This window comes from Poecilia mexicana, unplaced genomic scaffold, assembly GCF_051168715.1.
Source record: "Poecilia mexicana isolate PSO_F unplaced genomic scaffold, ASM5116871v1 scaffold_16, whole genome shotgun sequence".
Lineage (NCBI taxonomy): Eukaryota > Metazoa > Chordata > Actinopteri > Cyprinodontiformes > Poeciliidae > Poecilia > Poecilia mexicana.
The window spans coordinates 18954144-18974573 of NW_028263385.1; the positions used below are offsets into that span (position 1 = coordinate 18954144).

A 20430-nucleotide genomic window follows, 5' to 3' on the forward strand; every position below is an offset into this window, starting at 1 on the left:
ACCGAGGAACCCTTTAACCACCTCGGCAACCTCATCCCTAGAGATTGGAGAGCTCGACCCAGAGTCCCTGGGCTCCACTTCCTCAATGGAAGGGATGTTGGTGGGATTGAGGAGGTCTTTGAAGTATTCTGCCTATCGGTCCACACCATTCCCACTATAAACAATGCTGGTGCTATACTGCTTCCCCCTCCTGAGATGCCAGATAGTTCACCAGGATCGCTTCAAAGCTGTCCAGAATTCTTTCTCCATGTCCTTTCCGAACTTCTCCCATGCCTCTGCTTTTAACTCAACAACCACCTGAGCCGCATGTCATTTGGACTGCCAGTACCCAACAGCTGCTTCTGGGGTCCCACAGGCCAAAAAGGCACAGTAGGACTCCTTCAGCCTGACAGCATCTCTCATTGAAGGTTTCTACCAGCAGGTTTGAGGGTTTCTGCCGTGACAGGTACCAACAACTTTGCAGGGGCGCTGAACATAATCCACTCAGACTCCATGTACCCCTTTGCTCTAAAGGGTTGAGTGCAGTGTGAAATGATTGGTGGCAGAGGGCGGGAACCTTGGTGGTCTGATCATACAGAAAGTGGGTCTTATATTATACAAATATATATATATATATATATATATATATATATATATATATATATATATATATATATATATATATATTTTTTTTTTTTTTTTTGTGTGTGTGTGTGTGGGGGTGTACGGAAGCGCATTGCTATCACGCAGGAAAAAAAAAATTTCGAGCGCTATCACGTTATAACGTGATACGTATGTCGTTAAAACGTGATAGTATCTCGTTAAAACGTGATACGTATGTCGTTAAAACGTGATAGTATCTCGTTAAAACGTGATACGTATGTCGTTAAAACGTGATACGTATGTCGTTAAAACGTGATACGTATGTCGTTAAAACGTGATACGTATCTCGTTAAAACGTGATACGTATGTCGTTAAAACGTGATATGTATGTCGTTAAAACGTGATACGTATCTCGTTAAAACGTGATACGTATGTCGTTAAAACGTGATACGTATGTCGTTAAAACGTGATAGTTATCTCGTTAAAACGTGATACGTATGTCGTTAAAACGTGATACGTATGTCGTTAAAACGTGATAGTTATCTCGTTAAAACGTGATACGTATCTCGTTAAAACGTGATAGTTATCTCGTTAAAACGTGATATTTATCTTGTTAAAACATGATAATTTTAGGTCCAGGAAGTGGCGGTATTATGCTAGGCTAGTGCAGTGGCTAACATGAATTGGTCAGGTTTCCTTTCATGTTTGGTCTACAACATGTAGAGATACGGATGCTGCTTTGCACTGTGGTTAAAACCATTAATAGCATGCGTACTCTGAGCAGGATCCTAAACAGAACGGGACTGCACCGAAGGAAACGTCAGTCCGGTCCTCTAGCTGTAGCGGCGTTCCTGACTGTCTGGATCGAAGCTCAAGTTGGCTTCCGATTGTAGCTTCTGATTTGGGAAATGGCTAAAGGGAGATTATAACGGAGGCTCAGACGTATTTGCTGAACAGTTTCTGTTCAGATTTGTTTTAACAGTACACTTGCTGAACTACGGCTGTTCGTAACCAAGCAACCGAAATCAACAGAAGGCTCGATAGTGGCAAAAGACAAAACTAGATCCTGTTAAGCATTCTTCAAAATAAAAGACTTCCTCTCTCCAAAATAAATCATAAATCAGCAAAAGCTGAATGGCCTCCTTTAAGCGTCCTGAGAAACAATCACCTAATGATCGTGATTCATAAATCTCTACTCGGCTTGGCTCCAGCATCCTTAAACTTTCTTTTACATAGGTCTGTTAATTCCCATTCTTTACGTTTTAACAATATTTTTCTTTTACATGTTCCACTTTTCTGAACTGAAAAAGGGAAGCAAGCTTTTAGTGTGATGGCTCCTACAGCCTGGAAACAGCTCCAGTCTGAAATAAAGATGTCAAAGCTGGTTTCACTGGACTTATTTCGAGCGATTCTTAAAAACAGACGAGATTCTATTAAACAGTGTCACTGTTTTTAAATTCTTTTCTACTGTTTTACACTTCTGCATATGCATTAATTAATTTTATTTTGTAACCAGGTTGCTGTGTGTTGCAGACTTCTACCCAGGTCCCTCTTGAAAATAAGATAAGATGTGTATCTCAACGGGGTTTACCTGATAAAATAAAATAAATAAAATAAAAAAATAAAATAATAATATTTGTCAAATATTGGTCAACAATTTTTAATATTTGTCGACAAACAAGGAGCAAAGAAGAGACACCTCTCCTTTACCATATAGGTGACTTAAAATAATGTTTTCTAATGGAGACAAAGAGGGTAGATAAAGATTATTGTGTTGCTTTGATAAAATAAAACTCTGAACTTGAAGATAGTTATAGAAATATTTTGTAGGAATATCATGTTTGTTTTTAATTTCTTCAAGTTACATAAATATCTTCCCTGAAAAAAGATCAGACACTTTAGTTATATTCTTAGCAGTTTAAATCCTGCTCTACATGGATGAACATTACATCGGATAGTTGTTGCATTTCTCCCAAATAATCAAGTGTTTTTTGCCAGATCATCATTGTATTTTTCAGAAATGGGTATTTTGTTTGCTTAATTGACCTTTTCCTGCCTGATGAGTACATGTACAAGTCTATAGCAATAGAGATCCAGTGGGACACAATAGTAACCCATGCTGGGGGCTGTCTGGCAGTAAAGTAAAACATTGCTGCCCTGATCTGGGTTGAAATAACATAATAGGTTTGATAATTGTTAACACCCTCTGTCATATGGCTGATATAAGACAGACAGTTTCATTCTCGGGCGTTTACCATTTAAGTGAAGTTGGAAAAAGTTATATTTAGCTCCTTAAAGAAGAAGGGGAGTGAGGAAATTGAAACTGATTGGAAAACATATAAGAATTTTGGCAATATTGTAATTTTTATAATATTGATGTGACCAATTAAGGAGATGAGTAGCATCTTTAACTATTAAACTTTTAAAGCTAACATACTTAGACACTTCTGATCTGGAATAGATTATTCATCTCTGATGCTACGTTGCATCACTATAAATCGGAATCTGAAAAGTTGTTGGCATTATTATCCCAGCTGATGGATCCTTGTAAGCCACACAAAAAGGCAGGTGCTCTAGGACAAAAAAGTGAAAGAAAACAGAAGGTTAAAATAATAACAAATATTGTAAATGTGATAGGAGTTTATTTCTAATGCATTCCAGATGCAAACATATTTTTAAATCTCTCATTGCTGAGGTTTCAATTCAGATAAAGATTTCACAAATCACAAACTAGGTTTGAAATATTCTGCCATTAGCGTAGATTAGAATAATCTACTCCAGATTTGAAGTGTCGATGTATGTTCGTTTTTAAAGCAGAACAAATTATTTCTTAACATTTATATGTTAAATATAATTTCCATGATTAGTTACTTATTTACAGTCATATGTCAAGTCATATGTTAAGTATAATTTACATGATTATTATTATTCACCGAATTTAACTTGATTGTACACAATTCCAAAAGGTGACGTGAAAAATAATTAAATTCAAAGCTTTCTGTATGATTTATTTTGGAGAGAGGAAGTCTTTTATTTTGAAGAATGCTTAACAGGATCTAGTTTTGTCTTTTGCCACTATCGAGCCTTCTGTTGATTTCGGTTGCTTGGTTACGAACAGCCGTAGTTCAGCAAGTGTACTGTTAAAACAAATCTGAACAGAAACTGTTCAGCAAATACGTCTGAGCCTCCGTTATAATCTCCCTTTAGCCATTTCCCGAATCAGAAGCTACAATCGGAAGCCAACTTGAGCTTCGATCCAGACAGTCAGGAACGCCGCTACAGCTAGAGGACCGGACTGACGTTTCCTTCTGTGCAGTCCCGTTCTGTTTAGGATCCTGCTCAGAGTACGCATGCTATTAATGGTTTTAACCACAGTGCAAAGCAGCATCCGTATCTCTACATGTTGTAGACCAAACATGAAAGGAAACCTGACCAATTCATGTTAGCCACTGCACTAGCCTAGCATAATACCGCCACTTCCTGGACCTAAAATTATCATGTTTTAACAAGATAAATATCACGTTTTAACGAGATAACTATCACGTTTTAACGAGATACGTATCACGTTTTAACGAGATAACTATCACGTTTTAACGACATACGTATCACGTTTTAACGACATACGTATCACGTTTTAACGAGATAACTATCACGTTTTAACGACATACGTATCACGTTTTAACGACATACGTATCACGTTTTAACGAGATACGTATCACGTTTTAACGACATACGTATCACGTTTTAACGACATACGTATCACGTTTTAACGAGATACGTATCACGTTTTAACGACATACGTATCACGTTTTAACGACATACGTATCACGTTTTAACGACATACGTATCACGTTTTAACGAGATACTATCACGTTTTAACGACATACGTATCACGTTATAACGTGATAGCGCTCGAAATTTTTTTTTTCCTGCGTGATAGCAATGCGCTTCCGTAGGGGTGTGTGTGTGTGTGTATATATACAGTATTGGGTGGGTAAGGCTCAAAGATTTTCTACTTGACATTTTCTTTTATGTTAGACTTCGTATGACTTACCCTTCTTCACGATTTTGAAATTTTGTGAGACCAAAAAATAATTGCAGCACGCATCAGAACACATTCTGCATGCTGTGAAACTGTATGGCTGCATTTCCTTTAGGTGCTTAAGGGAACAAAATATTATTTTCACAGACATCATCTAACCACAACTAACTGTTGAGACGTATACAGGATGTGGTCATTCAGTGTTAGTCAACGTAGTTGGTATGATAATTCCTCTGATAGTTATCAGAGGACAGACAGACAAGATATCTGTCTGTTATTACATAGGACAGTAAAAGAGATCGTTGGATGGAAGCTGTGTTATGAATCCTGTGTGAGTCGTGTTTGTTGGGAACTGTTTCACACGCTTTAGGGAACTTTAAGGAATCACTTCATCTGCCAGCTGGGAAAGGTAATTAAGAAAACTTTTGTTCAAATATTAAATAGAATGCAATTATGGTAAAAATCAATAACTGATCCAGTCCAAAACATTATGTGACCTCTATTAGGTTTTTTTTTTTTTTTTTTTCTGGACTATGCAGAAGTTAGTTTCCTCAATATTCTGATCAGCTCTGCTCAGCATCCCTATCCCTACTGAAGAAGAGTACAACCTTTGCTGCGACCAGCATCACCATGGTCTTGTTGGTTAGGGTGTCCAGGTGCAATGTTAGTTTTCTGCATCCAACTAGCTCATCAGACGTCTTATAGTTTCAGCCATTTTATCCAGTTCCATGGCCGTGATGAGTGATGGGTCTTTCCCCTGAGAACCCCAGAGGAAATTTTGTAGAGCTCGGTCGTCATCTTTGGCATTGCTCCAGAAGTCTTCCCTTGTTAATGGCATCCTGAGAGACTCTCTCAATGTTTTAATGTCGGTCTACTCAGCAACGTCAGAATAGAAAGATGGGAACAGAACAATGTATTTTCCTTTAGACAGATCATGAAACTTTTACATGCCATCAATTGGCTTCTTGTCTTTTCTGGCAGTCTCTATTCTTCGCAAGACTCACATTTTTTAAATCCCTCTATCAAATGAACTTGTTTTTTGTTTTTCACCCTGCAGGAGTTAGAGCCATTCTCACTTCCTACGTACTTCTGTAAAGTGCATTAAATGTTGGTTCTTCCTTTGGGCAAAAAAACAAAACAAAAGCGGTCCGTACTGTTTTACTGAACATACTGTATGTTCATAAGAACAATATGATGACTGACTAATATGACTGGATTTTAATCACACAGGTTTCTGGCTGAAGAATGGCATCCTTCAACTCTAATTGCCACAATTACAGCCACACACCTGTCCTTCAAAACATGTCAATGACTGTTGCTTGCATCGGCCTTCCTTTGTCATGTGTGGCCATCTTTGCTGTTTCCTTAATGGTAAGCACATTTTGATAGAGATTTATTTAATGCTTGCTGTATTTTTTCTATATTTAGTGTAGCATAATAATGGCATAATGAGCTCTGATTTAATTTATTGGTCCAAGCCAACATTACAATATCTCCTTCTATATTTGTAAATCTACATAAGAGTAATGTTCAGCAGGGACTACCTCTCATTCTTAAGTGATGGTGGCTGAGAAACACTTAAAATGTAGGAAACGTGAGGGAAGAGGATTCAACCTCCACTTGTTGCTGTTTTCCTGCAGGTGCGAAATGGCCAAGTGGCTTCAGTCTACCTCATTAACCTTCTTATCAGTGACTTCATTCAGTTCTGCTGCTTGATAGCAAGGGCAACGATTCAGGACAACAATATTTGTACAATAGTACAATCCATCCTTGAAGCTGGAGTGACGATCAGCATTTGTTTCATGGTACTCATTGCTTTGGAAAGGTAAGATTCTGTCTCTCCCTTCAGTTATTAATGTTTTATGATTAAAAATGTTTGTTTCAGAAGTTCTGAAATGATGGTTGTGTGTCCGTCTTCCATTGAAGGTATTTGGTCATCACCTCTCCTCTGTGGTACAGATTCAGAAGAAACATCAAGACATCCCTGTTGGTGTGTGCTGTAGCCTGGCTCTTTCCTCTTTTATTATTTCCTTTTTCTTTGTCAAATAATAATACTCTTACAATAATTGTTCCGTGTTTTCTGCTGCTGCCGTTGCCTCTGCTCTTATTTTTCCTGGTTGGGACCCTCAAAGCCCTGTCTGCCGCCCGTAGTGTCCCGGATGATGAAAAACGACGAATAATGGCAATTCTGGTCCTGGTCTTGCTTTTCTACACTTTGCTCTTTATGCCACGTATAATAGTATTTTTATATACCAGGACAAAGTACAACAAAACAGACTTTGGAATTGCAGCAGCAATTCTGACATATGTGAGTCCTGTTGTTGACATGGTGTTGTACGTTTTCATGAAGAAAGGGTTTGATGACTTCCTTTTGAAATGTCTGTGTTGTTGCAAAGTGAGCCATGATGATCCCAGCATATCAAGAGAGAAGACTGACAACATAAACACAGAAGCTTCCATGCAATTAGAGACAGAGACAGGGAAGAAAGCTGATGAGGACGAGTAGATAAACAGAACGAATCCAGGAGAGACATTCTGCTGTTTTTGTCTTTGCACTTAATGACTGTAACTGGTTTTGTTGCCTAGGCACTCTTTTGCGAATTTTTCAGAATTGTATGTTTGTTACATACAGTATACAATTCTGAATACTTACAACTAATTTACAACTAATTTTTGAATAATTAAGGAATTTATTTAACCCCAGTTGTAAATGTATAGGAAAACAGCAAAGCAAAGAGAATAACATTTAGCCTTTGCAACAGCTACACATCATTTAGTGAACAATCAAACAGCAGATTAATGGTGTTTGAACAGCTTACTTTAAGTTATCTTTTTCATCATATTGTATAAAGACAATTTTAACAAATATCTATCTATCAATAGTAAAGTTTGTAGCACTGTTGCCTTGCAGCAATAAGGGTATGAGTTCAGATTCTGGATTCCTGGGTTTATTCACACAAAATAGTCCTGCCAGGATTTGAGCCCAGGAACAGCAGAAATCTCTCTTCAATCCTTCAGATATGAGCGGTATGGTTTGAATGACTGCTTCCTGAAACAGTTTTTTAAACATGTACAGAATTTGTTGTATGCTTTTGTGAATATTATTAATATCCAATAATCAATAAACTCAATAAATCCCCTGTGCCTACTCTGTGGTAGATGAATGGTTCAGAACAGCCTTGCAGGACTTTTCCTACAGACAATGTTTTTTTACACTGCAGAACAGAGGAGTTCTATTTGTGGAAGTTAGGCAACAGCCTGCAAAAAGTTGAAATGCATTGAAAAAAATATATTGCAAAGTTTGATCAAGTAACCTCAGAAGAGCAGAGTTTTTTTTTTTTTTTTAAAGTTGTGCTTCTTTATCTATTTATATTAGTCTGGGTTTGCTGATCAGTGTGGTGAATATTGCAGCACTGAAAACTAAGCAGTTGCCACAATTTAGTCATATGACGATCATGTTGCGTTTCGGTTCACGTCAGCTGTCGCTGTGTTTCCTCTGTGATGTTTCCACAGTACTGTGTAGATGTCAAAGTGACGTACACATTTTACCGAATATTGCTGCTATGACCTTTACAAAAAGAAAATGTTAGTAAAAACTTATCATGTAGAGCCTACTCAAAAAACTTTGACAAAGACTCAAATAAATGTGAATCTTTTAGCGATTGCAGTTCATGCTCTGAGAAGCAAACATGAATGTTTAATGTATTTAGCTGCCATGAGAATCACTATCCAAATTGTTTTGGATAGGTTTTCTCCCTCAGTAAATCAAATGATCATTTGAAAACGGCATTTTATATTTATTCTGACTTCCTTGTGTCTGACATTGAAATTAGCTTTCAAAGCGCTACAACGCCTGTGGCAGAAAGGCTTCAAACCAGGTGGATTTAGGCTAACTTGGATTTGGAAAAGTGAACCTTCAAAAATCAACAGCAGGTATTCAATAGGTTTAAAGTATGACAAGAGTTCAGAAAACAGTTTATATGTGGATTTTTGCATGCATGCAAGTGAAACCAGATTTATTTTACTCTTGGTAAACCACGCAGTACCACTAAAGAGCATCAGAATCGCCACCAACACCAAAAGAGAAAACTCAAGAGAAACAGCTTCTTAAGCGTTAGAAAATATTTTCTTGATGAAATAAAAAAAAAAAATATTATTTTTTCTTCTTAATTTGTGCTTGCAAGTAATTTGTTTTCTTTTAACTGACTCATCAAAATATTAAAATAAAAACAATCCCTACTGTCATGGGAAAGAACTTAGGATAACACACAACTGCCTGTGTGTCTCCTAACATATTATATTTAATACTAGAAAATGTCTGAAGAAATTTAAACAGTGCCTACCAAAGTGTGCCCATCGGTTGGAACCCAGCGTTCTGATGCTAAAAATTAGCATCAATGCTAAAGAAAGCTGCAATGTACTTAACAGCATGTGGAGAGTCACAAGCATGTTGAATAACATGGACCAATGCCATTCTGCATGTTAAAATTAGTGTATAAGCTAAAATTAGCCAAAATATTAATGCTACCCTAAATGTTGGTAGTAGCATATGGAGAATCACTAGCATGTTGTTTTAATTTGACTTGCTCCATTCAGTATACTACACATGTCTAATTAATAAGAAAATTAGCTAATAGCTAACTTTAGGGAAAAGGCTAATGCTAATGAGGTGTAGTGTTTGTGCTAATGTTAATGAACTGCCTTGCTTCACAAAGCATGTCAATGCTTCTCCTATGTAATGCTATGGCAGGACTGACTGGATTTTTGTCCATAACTTGATGTTTTCTTTTTGTACAGTACAGTAGAAGACCAGAGGCTATGCTTAAATTAACTGCCAAATAAATGACACTTAATTTTACATGGTATATATTTTGCATGTTTTGGCTTTCATATGCAGCTAAAGCACAGTCGCACAACCATCCTTCATTTGAATAAGTAAGGAGATTTAGGCCAGAATCAGCAAACAGTTAATCAAGTAAGCCTACTACAAAACATATGTAAATCGAAAATGAAACAGAAATTTGGTAGCAAATGTCTTGTGTTTCTACTGTCATTGTTTTCCAAAATTGTCCACGTTCCACCAAAGCGGAAAAAATGGCAAAGAGAAATTGGAGAATTTAGTCATTCATTTTGAAAACACAGTTTAGTATTGGGTTTGGATAAGCAAAATATTGGTGTCTAATATGCTGATGCTCAAGAAATATAAAAGAAAAATATGAGTTCACCTCCACATATCTTTTTTTTTTCAACAATTTTAGCACATGCTTTCCATATATTGTATACATAGTTGCTATCATAAATAATTAAATTTACCTCTTGCAAATGTATCACAAAACCCCAATACTCCACCTCAGAAATACAGGGTGCCCTCATTTTAAAAGGCTGAAACCAGTTCTCATAGGAACAGAAGTACAAGAGCCAAGAGATATAAAAAACAAACCAAACAAAAAAAAAAACAACCCACACACACAAATGCACGCATCCAAACCAAACATACCTCTGCCAACAGATGGGCTTAATGCTTTGTTGAGGTGGAGTTTACCATTGCAGCCGTCCCATTTTTAGAAAATCCACTTTAATTAACATATCAGAACCAGAAATGAGGCTAAACCTCAGTCTCTGCAAATTGTAATCTTCCCAGTTTGAACTGACCAGCGATAGAGGCCCTCATGGTAAGGCTTGCCAACTGAAACACAAGGATAATCCAGTTATACCTGCTTATGCAGCACACAGCTAAAAGCACTGATCCCTCCCACTGAATGGCTAGAGCATGCATTTTGATTTGAGCAAAGTTTTTTTGATTTACTTAAAACAAGTGGCTCGGTAGGATACCACATGGCCCACTTAAGGTTATATAATGGAATAAATATATGAAATGCTACTGGTAATGCAGCATCTAATGTTACATGCAGAAATAAGGCTGCCATTATTCCTCTCCTTAGGTATCCATCACTGAACTTCCACTTACACAAGTTTCTATAATCCGGTAAGTCTCCTCTCAATATTTGACCATAACCACTCCTCGCACTATTACACCTCATTCCAAACAAAGCAAATTATTTTCCTCATTCTAACTTAGCTTTAGCACTCCCTTCATGGTAATTTTAAATCAGGTTTCCTACTCATGCAAATTAATACCCCCCACACATCTCCCAAACACCCAAATGACCACCAGGGAAAGCTGTCTGGCCCAACAGATGGAGGCCATCTTGTAACGAAGGGTGTGGGGCAGAGTGGCACCACAGCCACAGAAGACACACAAACGCGAGAAACTGTGTGTGCTATTCAAACCGTGCATGAGCATTTGTGTTTTGACAAGTTCTTTTGCTAGTGCATTCATTTGCGACTCCTTGTGTCTGTGTACTGGGGTCACTGGGAGAGAGAAGAAAAGGAGGGCGCAGTGATTTTAGCACAAGATGTTTGAATGTTGTCAGCCTGACAGAAAGTCACTAGACGGCTTGGTTAACAGAGTCTCCTGGAATCTTCTTTCCTGCCGTTTTAATGAACCCCAACACTAAAAGACCTAATGAAGTGTGCTGTGTTTGCCTAAACAGTCTTTCAGCTTGACCCCCCGACCCATGCTCCTCGGCACCATTTGAGAATGAGTCTCCATGGTGAGCAGCCCAAAGAGCCAGTGGGGGTAAAATTATCAAAAGGACAAAAGAAGTGCTAACACAGAGAGAAGCAAGCAGTTAGAGAGATGGACAATCAGCATACAGCACAGAGAAAAAGAAAAAAAAACATATTAAACACATCAAGATTTTTTCAGTGTGCATATTTATAATTGGGCCATTACAAGGAAATTCAAACCAGGTGTTGGTAGCAACCTAAGTGACTTGCAATCAAAGTAAATTAGCACATAAATTAAGTTATATGAAATAATGTTAGAAATATTAAGCTGAATTTGTTGAAATATTGAATACTGGGCTGAAAAACCTTTTGCAAAAGTACAAGCTTTAGAAGATCTTTTGAATGGAGAAACTCACACCTGTTGATGAGGTTGTTTTTCCCCCGTTTGTCCTTATAAGCTGTCCTCGCATCTTGAGGCTCATGGGGTCTCTTCTGATCTACAGTTATGTCAATAGCTCAACCATTGGATTCCAGTCTAGCATCTGTCAGAAGCATTCATCAGCTTCACCTTGGTTGTGTTTCCTCGGCCAAAAAATAAAGCATCTTCAGACTTTCATCAAGAGTACCCTATGCAGTCCTCCATTAATGTTGCCTATTATTATTTGAAGTTTCCCAGTGCCATATGCTGAAGGACTTTATCCAAACTTTATTGTTGCTATGATAGTTTTTCGATGAAATGCAGTGCCATTTCTGCTTACGATATGAGTGCAATGACATTCAAAGAGTTCAATTATGGTCTCATCTGAGCAGCTGCATCACGTTGTAAACAACCTTTAACATGCTGTTTCTTCAGCAGTGAGGTCTTATGCAGAGAGAGTGCACTGAGGCCATTCCAGCCTAGTGCGCTACTTATTCTTATCATGCAAAACAGTTTCTGCTTTTTCTAGGTATCTCTGGAGATCTTCATAAGCAGTAGGCTCTTGGACAATATCTCCAATTATTCTCTTAACTTCTTTTTGAGACATCTTGCAAAGACCACAGGGGTTTTTGCTGGTTTCTGGTCAAAAAGTGTCCCTTCCACTTACAAATTATTGCCCTTCCAGTACAGATTGGAACAGTAGATGCTTAGACAGACATGTGTAGCTGATCTCATCAGTGAGGGTGGCACAATATTTAAAAGAGTACTTTGCTTTTAACCATCATGAGATGCTTCTTGTGTAATACATTGGTAATGAGAAACCTATTTATAGGCCCTTACTGAAACTAAACCAGTGGATATTAACAGGCTTTTTGCAGCTTCTTTTCCTGATGTGTTCAACATTTATTAATCTGCTTTATGTCAATGTATTCTCCACAAATTATATATATTATATGGACAAATTTATTTCAATTCCTCTCTCTTTAAACCTTGAGTAGTTTTCAGTGGGTGGTGGGCATTTCATGTCAAAAGCCCTATTAGCAATATATCTAATGGACAAATGTTGTTTTGTTTACTTCTTATTTTTTCCCACTGCATGTGCCTGCATATGCTTTGAGTCAGAGCCGCTCACCAAAGTTTAAACTTTTAAATGTTGCATATTTACGCTTTTCTTTGTTATCGGCACAAAAAAAAAAAAAGGGCCAGTTAGCAAAAAAGCTGCAACTGATTTCCGGCCAAAAAAACATTTATTTTTTTTTCTAACAAGCTCTTCTGCCTTGTCAGCGTTCAAAAAAAATCTATGCATAATCACATAAACAGAAGTCTTTTCACACTCTCAAGTTGGTTGTCATTGCAGTTCAACTGTTCTTTATTCAAGCTCAATAGAATATAGCTTGGAAAAATGCTGCGTGTATTCATTTGGGACAATGATGCGTGCGTGTGTGTGGGATGTCGTATGTGTGTATTTGATTGTGTGCATTTGTGTTAAGTATGAGTAAAGGACTAATAAAGTGCAAGGCACCTAATTAAACAGTCTTTGTTTACGTTCTATGGCTGTGGTATAAATTCAGCAGGCACAATAGCGAGTGGTACGCTCGGTCACCGTGCGCTCATTTAAATAAACGCAGTCAAAAGCAATGAGAGGGATGGGGCAATCAACTTCAAAAGAAATTCTTGCTTAATTGCAAAAGTGTGAGAAAACTAACAAGGACAAAAGAGGATGAGGTGATTAAAAACAGCACTGCACAATGTAAGGAATCTCAAACTCGTTCTAAAGGTATTCCCTCTCACGAATAATGCCGCATAATTTGATTAAAAAAAACAAACATATTTTTGGATTTTATCTTTATAAGTTCTAAACACAGTCTGTAAAATCCCTTAAGGTTTAAAATGTTTGAACATAATCAATTTCTAGATAGAAAAACTTTTGATTTGTGGTTTGCTTGCCAGTGTTAAACGTCGAAGCGCTCCACTGTGAAGTCTTTCAAAAAGGAAAACAAACACAGACCTGCAACGTTTCTCTTCCATTTGCCAGGCGTGTAAAGAAATAAACAGAGCACGGATGGCTGGATTTTTCTAATTATTGTGTGAATAGGCACCACTCTGCAATGCATCCTCCCCCCCTCCCTTTAAGAAAACAGGGTGGAAAACCTGAATGGGCAATCAGAGCTTCACATTCCTGAATCCGGTACTCTAATGGTTCCATTCATTATAATCCTTATTAAAATAAACACATACAGACATCGTGATATAATAACAAACAGACTGGGCAGCCCAAACCATCATAATGAGCTGAAATTAAAAATGCCAAGAACCTCTATATTACCTACGTAACCTGTCTCTCCCTATCTTTTCACTTTTTCTCTCACATAAATACACACACGCAGTCACGTGCAAACGCACACACACTGTGGAGTAAAATAATCAAGGTTATGTAAATGAGTGTGCAGGCTGCATAAACAGTGCAAACGGTAAGAACATTATGGGCTGAACGTGTTCATGCATTTCTGATCTCCCACAGCGGTTAGAGGAGGGTGTGCTGGGTGGGTGATCAGGGTCCATTTTCAGACAAGCAAAAGTACATTTACTTTAGGGGACCGCACACGAGAAGAAACATGTCCATTTTTATTTGCTGCCCTGTCAAATGATATAAACTTTGCTTGTGCACTTTGCTTAAACTGTCCAACAGCATTTAACATTCTTTCTCTGTAGAGTTTGTTCCAATCTATGATTTTCACAGAATCCGAGGAGAAACAAGCATTTGCTTATGTCGGAGGCAGCGGTGGAGAGTTAGGTCGAGCGGCTTGTGTAAATGCATGAATAACTGGAGGGGGTTCCTGAGTGCTACCAGCTGACCTTCCCATGCAATTCAAAATATAATTGATTAAAGGGATATGAACATGTGTGTATGGAGATGCTCTCGAGCGTGTGTGTGCATGGCAAATACATGCCATATGGGCAAAGGATTGCACCTCAATTACACTGAATGGCGTGTTATTTATCAGCCCCACCTCTTTGGCACAATCACAAGATGCTTAAGTCTGGTCAGGCCTGGAATAGTGTTGACTCCTAAAGGCACATTCCAAGTAATTCAGCTAATGTACTCATTAGGACTACACTAGAGTCAGAATGTGTGCCGCTGTAATTTTAATCAACCTTTACAACAGAAATTCCTATCAGAAATCATCTCACATCTGAAACTATTCTGGAGTATAACCAGGATCAGGGAACCAAGGTGGAAACTAAAGCAGTTTGTGAAGAGGTAGCCATTCTTTTTGTCATTTTTAAACTAAAGCGGTATGTCGAAACATTTTTAAACCAGCTAAACCTTTTAAAACAATCAAATTGTATTCTTTCCTACCACCAGAAGTGGCAGCCTGACTGCTGTCATTGTTCTGAGTTTAATTATGTAAGTTCCAATATAAAGTTATGACTACAGACTTGAACAAATTTGTTTGGTAATCACAGTTTTCTGATGTTTTATTTTATTTTTTACAACTTTAGAGATATTCCTCAGATTATTTGATTAAAAAAAAAATTTTTCTTTTATACATGGAGTTTGAGTTGTGAAGCCATGAATGTTCTCCAGATGGCAGCTTTAAAATACTAAAACTGTATTTTGCATATACAGTACTAGCTCTTATTTTCCCCAGTACAATTATTTGAAATATTAATTCACAGTAATTTTTAGATTTTTTTTAAAAGGTCAAATTTTCATTCTAAAAAGCAAGAAGTAACTATGTATGCCCTGCTCATGTCCTCCATCTGGCTCTGTGCTAGTCTAGTTAGCATAGCCATGTATAACGGAAGTTTCTGTTTCCTGTTACAGCAAGTTGTTTCTCCAATGTTAGCACACGTACACAAGCATGATTAACAGAGCTAAAACCTTCCTCCCGGCTTTGTTTGGTTGTCTCTGACCATGAGCCGCGTGTCTCTGCAGACGGCTGTAGGACCACAAGGAGGAGGCAGAAGCTCATCATCTGGATAATGAATACATTCATTAAAAAGGTACATGGAAAAAACCCCCCATAATACAGTGTATATTGTGTATATATATTTTTTTTTTAGAAAATGCAGTAAATATGATTTATTTAAAATAGATTTTTAAATGTATTTCAATATGTACTTACCAAACCGACGCTAGATAAGGACATTTGAGGCTCTCGAGAGCCACGGAGTGATTCAGTGTTACCCTGAACTGCTGCACTGAACTGAGGTACTTGGCAGTGTTTTATTGGATTGAGAACATGCATTGTGGGCTGATGTTAGATGAATCAAGGCGACCAAATTAAACTAATTGCACTGTTGCCTGCCCAATGGACCCTGTCTGGAACTTGGGAGAGAAAAAAAAAAAAAAAAGAATGTGAGAGTACATTGCTGAATTCAACTAATTGCTCACACCTGTGCCTTCTGAGTTCGCTCAGATGGGGATTCTACTGACAGAGAAGAACTGGCCTGCAAACATATGGATGTTACAAACGAAGGTAATTTCAACGGATTGATAATGGATGGCTGAGTCAGACAAAATAGCAAAAATGTTTTAGAGAACGTTTTATAGGAGAGCTAGGAATGCAGAACATATATATAAAAAAAGAGAGTGTGCTGAGATATCTGTTGTCTGACCAGAAGCTTCCTGGGCAGAGAAGAGATGATCTCTGAGTTTCACAGCATGGATTCCACACACCCATCACCACACAAACAGCATGAACCCTGCGCTCTGCATGCGTGGCTCCGACACACGCAAGCGTGCGCGCAGTGCACACACACGGAGGGAGGGAAACACATGTACAAATCATCACTCCGAGCGAGATATGAAACTCTGACCGATATGGTATCCACAGTGTTCTCATTATAACCACCAGATTCATCTTTATCCCGAGGCAAAACTAAGATACACAAGAATCCTCTTTATCTTTTCAACTCTCTCTAGTGAGACTATCATTTGGAATATGATGCTACTGCTCATGTTTTATCAGAAGCTTCAATTTAAACGCATAACACAGTTAGAAAAGTAGAATTTAAAAACGCTCTCGCTCGTGTCAGAAAAAAGAGGGGAAAAAAAACCACAGAAGGAACATCTGCCTCCATGTATTTATCAGATATTTGACTATGAGGTACGCTGACAGGACCATTTCCTCATCGGTTTTCAGTTTATCTTCCGTTGACATGTGATTTTAGAGCACATGCAGTGAACGGCAGACGCTTTCACAGGCAACACAGCAATGAATTGCATCTTTGTTTTGATTATTGTGATTTGTGGGGGTGGTGCAACGAACGTCCTAAAAGAATATGAAAATATTCAAATTGGTTCACGAGTTCAGTTTATTGTAGATATCATTTTCAAAACCTTTGGCTTCAATGTAAATGTAAAGCTTCAACATTAAACGTTCGCCAGCATTTTGGTTAAATCTCCCTTCTCAAGCTGCAAAGAAAATCACAATGTTTGTATCCATGATCGGGTCTCATCATCATTGCATGGACATTTGACAGCTTCTTTAAATGGGTCAGTTATTTTCCTGTTGCATCTTTCCACTATTATTTTTGAGGAGGGCTGCTAATCATTGCTCACATCAATTTGGGATCATTTCCCAGCTGCAGCACTTAATTGCACCCAAGTATCCACCATCTATCTTGATCGGAGGTAAAGTCAAGAAATTTGGAGGAATTTCTCATTCATTATTTCATCTACTCTGTGCAATGAAGAAATGATTGCCTGATTATCATGCTTGACTGTACAATGTTCCTAGGTTTAAAAATCTAAGCTTGCTTCCCTCCAGTCTTTTCATAGTGGCCGAATAGCACATTACATACTGTATATATATGTATTAGATTTTTGCACATCTAATTGTTCTTTTCCACAAATGCAGCATCAAGCTCAAAATGAATGACATTCACATAAACGTTAATAATGACTGTTTGGAAGCTTCTGGCCAACACTGTATGTGCTTTACACAGCATCCACAGTATGCAGCTAGCATCACCTTATGTCAGACAAATCTGTAAAGAACATACATGACTTTGTTCTCTGAGCATTTTAGTTTTGTTTTTGGTGTTTTTTTTTTTTTAACTTTTTTGTGAGGTTAGCAAGGTTTAGAAGGTGTGATAAGTAGAGGACTTTTTAAAGCTTTCAATTATTTGTGCCGACAGACTACTTGTATAAAAAAAAAGGAGGGCATAAAAGCATCCCCCCTATGGCCCATTGTTTTGGAAGTGTACGGCATTTCCACCCCTCCCGTAGATGTTGGGGGAATAGAGCACAGTCTGGCTAATATTTAACTAATGACTGTGCCTTCCAGACTCGACCGCCCTCCTCTCACCAACTGCCAGACCTCAGCCGTCTCTGCAGCGAGCGCCACTGAAGTGTAGCTGTGTGAAATAGAATGTGGAAGGATGGGGCTCTGTGCAGCATCACGGGATGAGGGGCAAGGGAGAAAATAACTGTTGGAGAGCCCATAAAGGAGCTGTGAGTGAGGGAGAGATGGATGCACATTGTTGTGTGGGAGGCCAACAAGTCCAGCAGTCTGAGAGAATGCCATATGCTACCTTGAGGCAGGCAAAGTCTTAGCAAAAAAGGCAAAGGAGATATGGAGTTAGACAAGATGGGCTGGTTTCCATCAGGGTTGATATTATATGTGTCTGGCCTTCACATTTCTCATCAAGGTTCTCACTTATTCCCACGTCTCTCCCTTATAGATGGAGGCTATGATGATATCAGAAGGGATATAGGAGAAGGAGTTGAAAGAAGAAGGGGGGAAAGGAAGTGACAGAGATAACAGGAATGAGTGAAAAGGCCTAATTAGATAATGAGGCCTGTGTTTATCATGTGGGAGAACCAGAAGAGGAGGAAAGAAATTTGAAAGGCCAAAATAACAGAAGTTTAAGAAAAATTAGAAGGAAAACAGGGAAGAGTGAAGAGGAGTAGATAGATATAAAAGATGCAACAGGGATGATTATTGTCTTGGTGCCATAGATGTGGACCGAAGCCCCCCGGTGATCCCAGGAAAATGTAGTATTAGTCACTTTAATAATTAATCTCCCTGGGAGCATGTTGTTGGAGCCACTCGTTGACCTATTTCTCTACCATTTCCCTCTATATAGTAACATGACCAGAAGAGACCCCTCTCCATCTGCACCTTCCCTCGGTAAGGTGGGGGTGCAAGCCCGAATCCTCTGGGTCAAACATGGTCATTTATTAGCCACATTTCTCCAGAGAAATAAAAGTAATCTTGCTGGTCTTCTCAAAGGCTGGAAACCAGGCGTAGGGAGACAGAGTAGTGGCCCAGGCCGTGGCCCAGTGGGCCCGGCTGACTGTCTGTCCTGGTGAAATATGAAGCCCATATGTGGGACGGCCATCTGAGAAAGAGACCCAACAGAGCCCCTTCAGGCTTTGATGATCACCACTACAAAAGCAGATGGCTGTGTCCTGGTCTTAAAACGTTTTTCTTTCTTTTTCCCTCTTTTTGTTGCGACCTGCCCCTGCACCTCTTTCCCCCCCTTTTATCCAATCCTATCCGGCCTATTAGCCCCCTGTCTGTCATGGTCTAGCAAGCTATGCTTAGGCCCCAGGGGGCTTCCAGAGCTGTGGAATGAAGTCAAGCTTCTCCATTGACACACGTCTTTGGATAGCTTTGAATAGAAGTCAACACAGTGAAAAAGGCATGTTTTAGAAGACAAAATGGAATAAGGTGTGGGGTGGATCAATACCGCACTGTTGTTTGGACTTGAAATGCTTTCCTCTCTATGCTCAAACAAAGCAGTGCTGACAGCAGGTGGCGATGAATTTTTCTGTCCGTTTGGTTAAAAAAAAAAAAAAAAAAGCAACAAAAGCTGAGTAATGGAAGCAAAACCTCCACGCATCTGTCTAAAAGATTGGGATCAGAGCAGGAGAGATAAGCAGCTGGGGGAGCAGTATATCTATTCCTGCCTAAAACAGCCAAAATTTGTCTCCCCGGTCCAATCTGAACCCGAGCGATTCTCAACACCCGAGCAATTTCCGAACCAGAAAGGAAATCAAAGACTTAAAGCTGGGCACACATTGTAAATAGGTGCAGAAGCCCATCTGCAGTGATCCAGCGGTCCCTCCTGCACCAGCGTGCTTCCAGCGTCAGCCTCTCTGTGGCACAAGCCAATTAACTGTTTGATTCAGAGCCGAGGATGAGCACCCTAATTGATTACATGGCGATAGTCAATTCAATTATCAATTTAGGCACAGAAGGCTTAGCAGGGATGCAAAACTATGGAGTGTTGAGTCCTTCAGTATCCTAGAATCACAATCCCTGCATGTGCTGAGATGCAAAATGAAGAAGAAAAGGGAGAAAACAGGAAAAAAAAACAAAAAAACAGAGGAACAAGTTATTTTATTTGCTGTCAGGGACAACTACTTCTTCATCTCTTTCACCTCAACGGAAACCATAGTGTTTCGTAGCAAACATATATAGAAAATTAGGCGTAATATTGAGACATATTGGCGTCAAAACAAGTTCTGGCTCATTGAGAAATGTAGACCTCTGGATCCACAACGATGTGCTGCAGTATCTGGCGCCAACATGGGAGAATGTATTTGACTTGTTTATTGACTGGACCGAGATACTGGAATTTTGGATGTCAACACCAGTCACATCAACACATTTTTGTGCTTCTCAAATCACTCCTGAAATGCATTCGCTTACTTATGTTTCACTTATTCAATTACTGCCTGTAGAAAACGCTGTTCTACACTTAACCCGTCAGCGGTCATGCTGTCGCTCTGTCTGACTGGTGCACATTTAGTATGTGTTTACAAAATGCATATGGATTTCTGAAAGAGAATGAAGAAAGA

The 20430-nt window shown here is 38.7% G+C and overlaps 2 protein-coding genes across 2 annotated transcripts in view; one reads left to right on the forward strand and one right to left on the reverse strand.

The window, feature by feature from the left end:
• Nucleotides 1-20430, reverse strand: part of kmt2bb (lysine (K)-specific methyltransferase 2Bb) — a 386582-nt gene that overhangs the window by 83860 nt on the left and 282292 nt on the right. The gene's annotated exons all lie outside the window — the stretch shown is intronic.
• LOC148155055 (G protein-coupled receptor 4-like) lies at nucleotides 5859-7768 on the forward strand. The gene is made up of 3 exons (XM_088014125.1): nucleotides 5859-5995; nucleotides 6265-6449; nucleotides 6551-7768. Exons 1-3 carry the CDS (start codon nucleotides 5870-5872, stop codon nucleotides 7128-7130), a joined length of 891 nt encoding a protein of 296 aa, XP_087870251.1. The 5' UTR covers nucleotides 5859-5869; the 3' UTR covers nucleotides 7131-7768.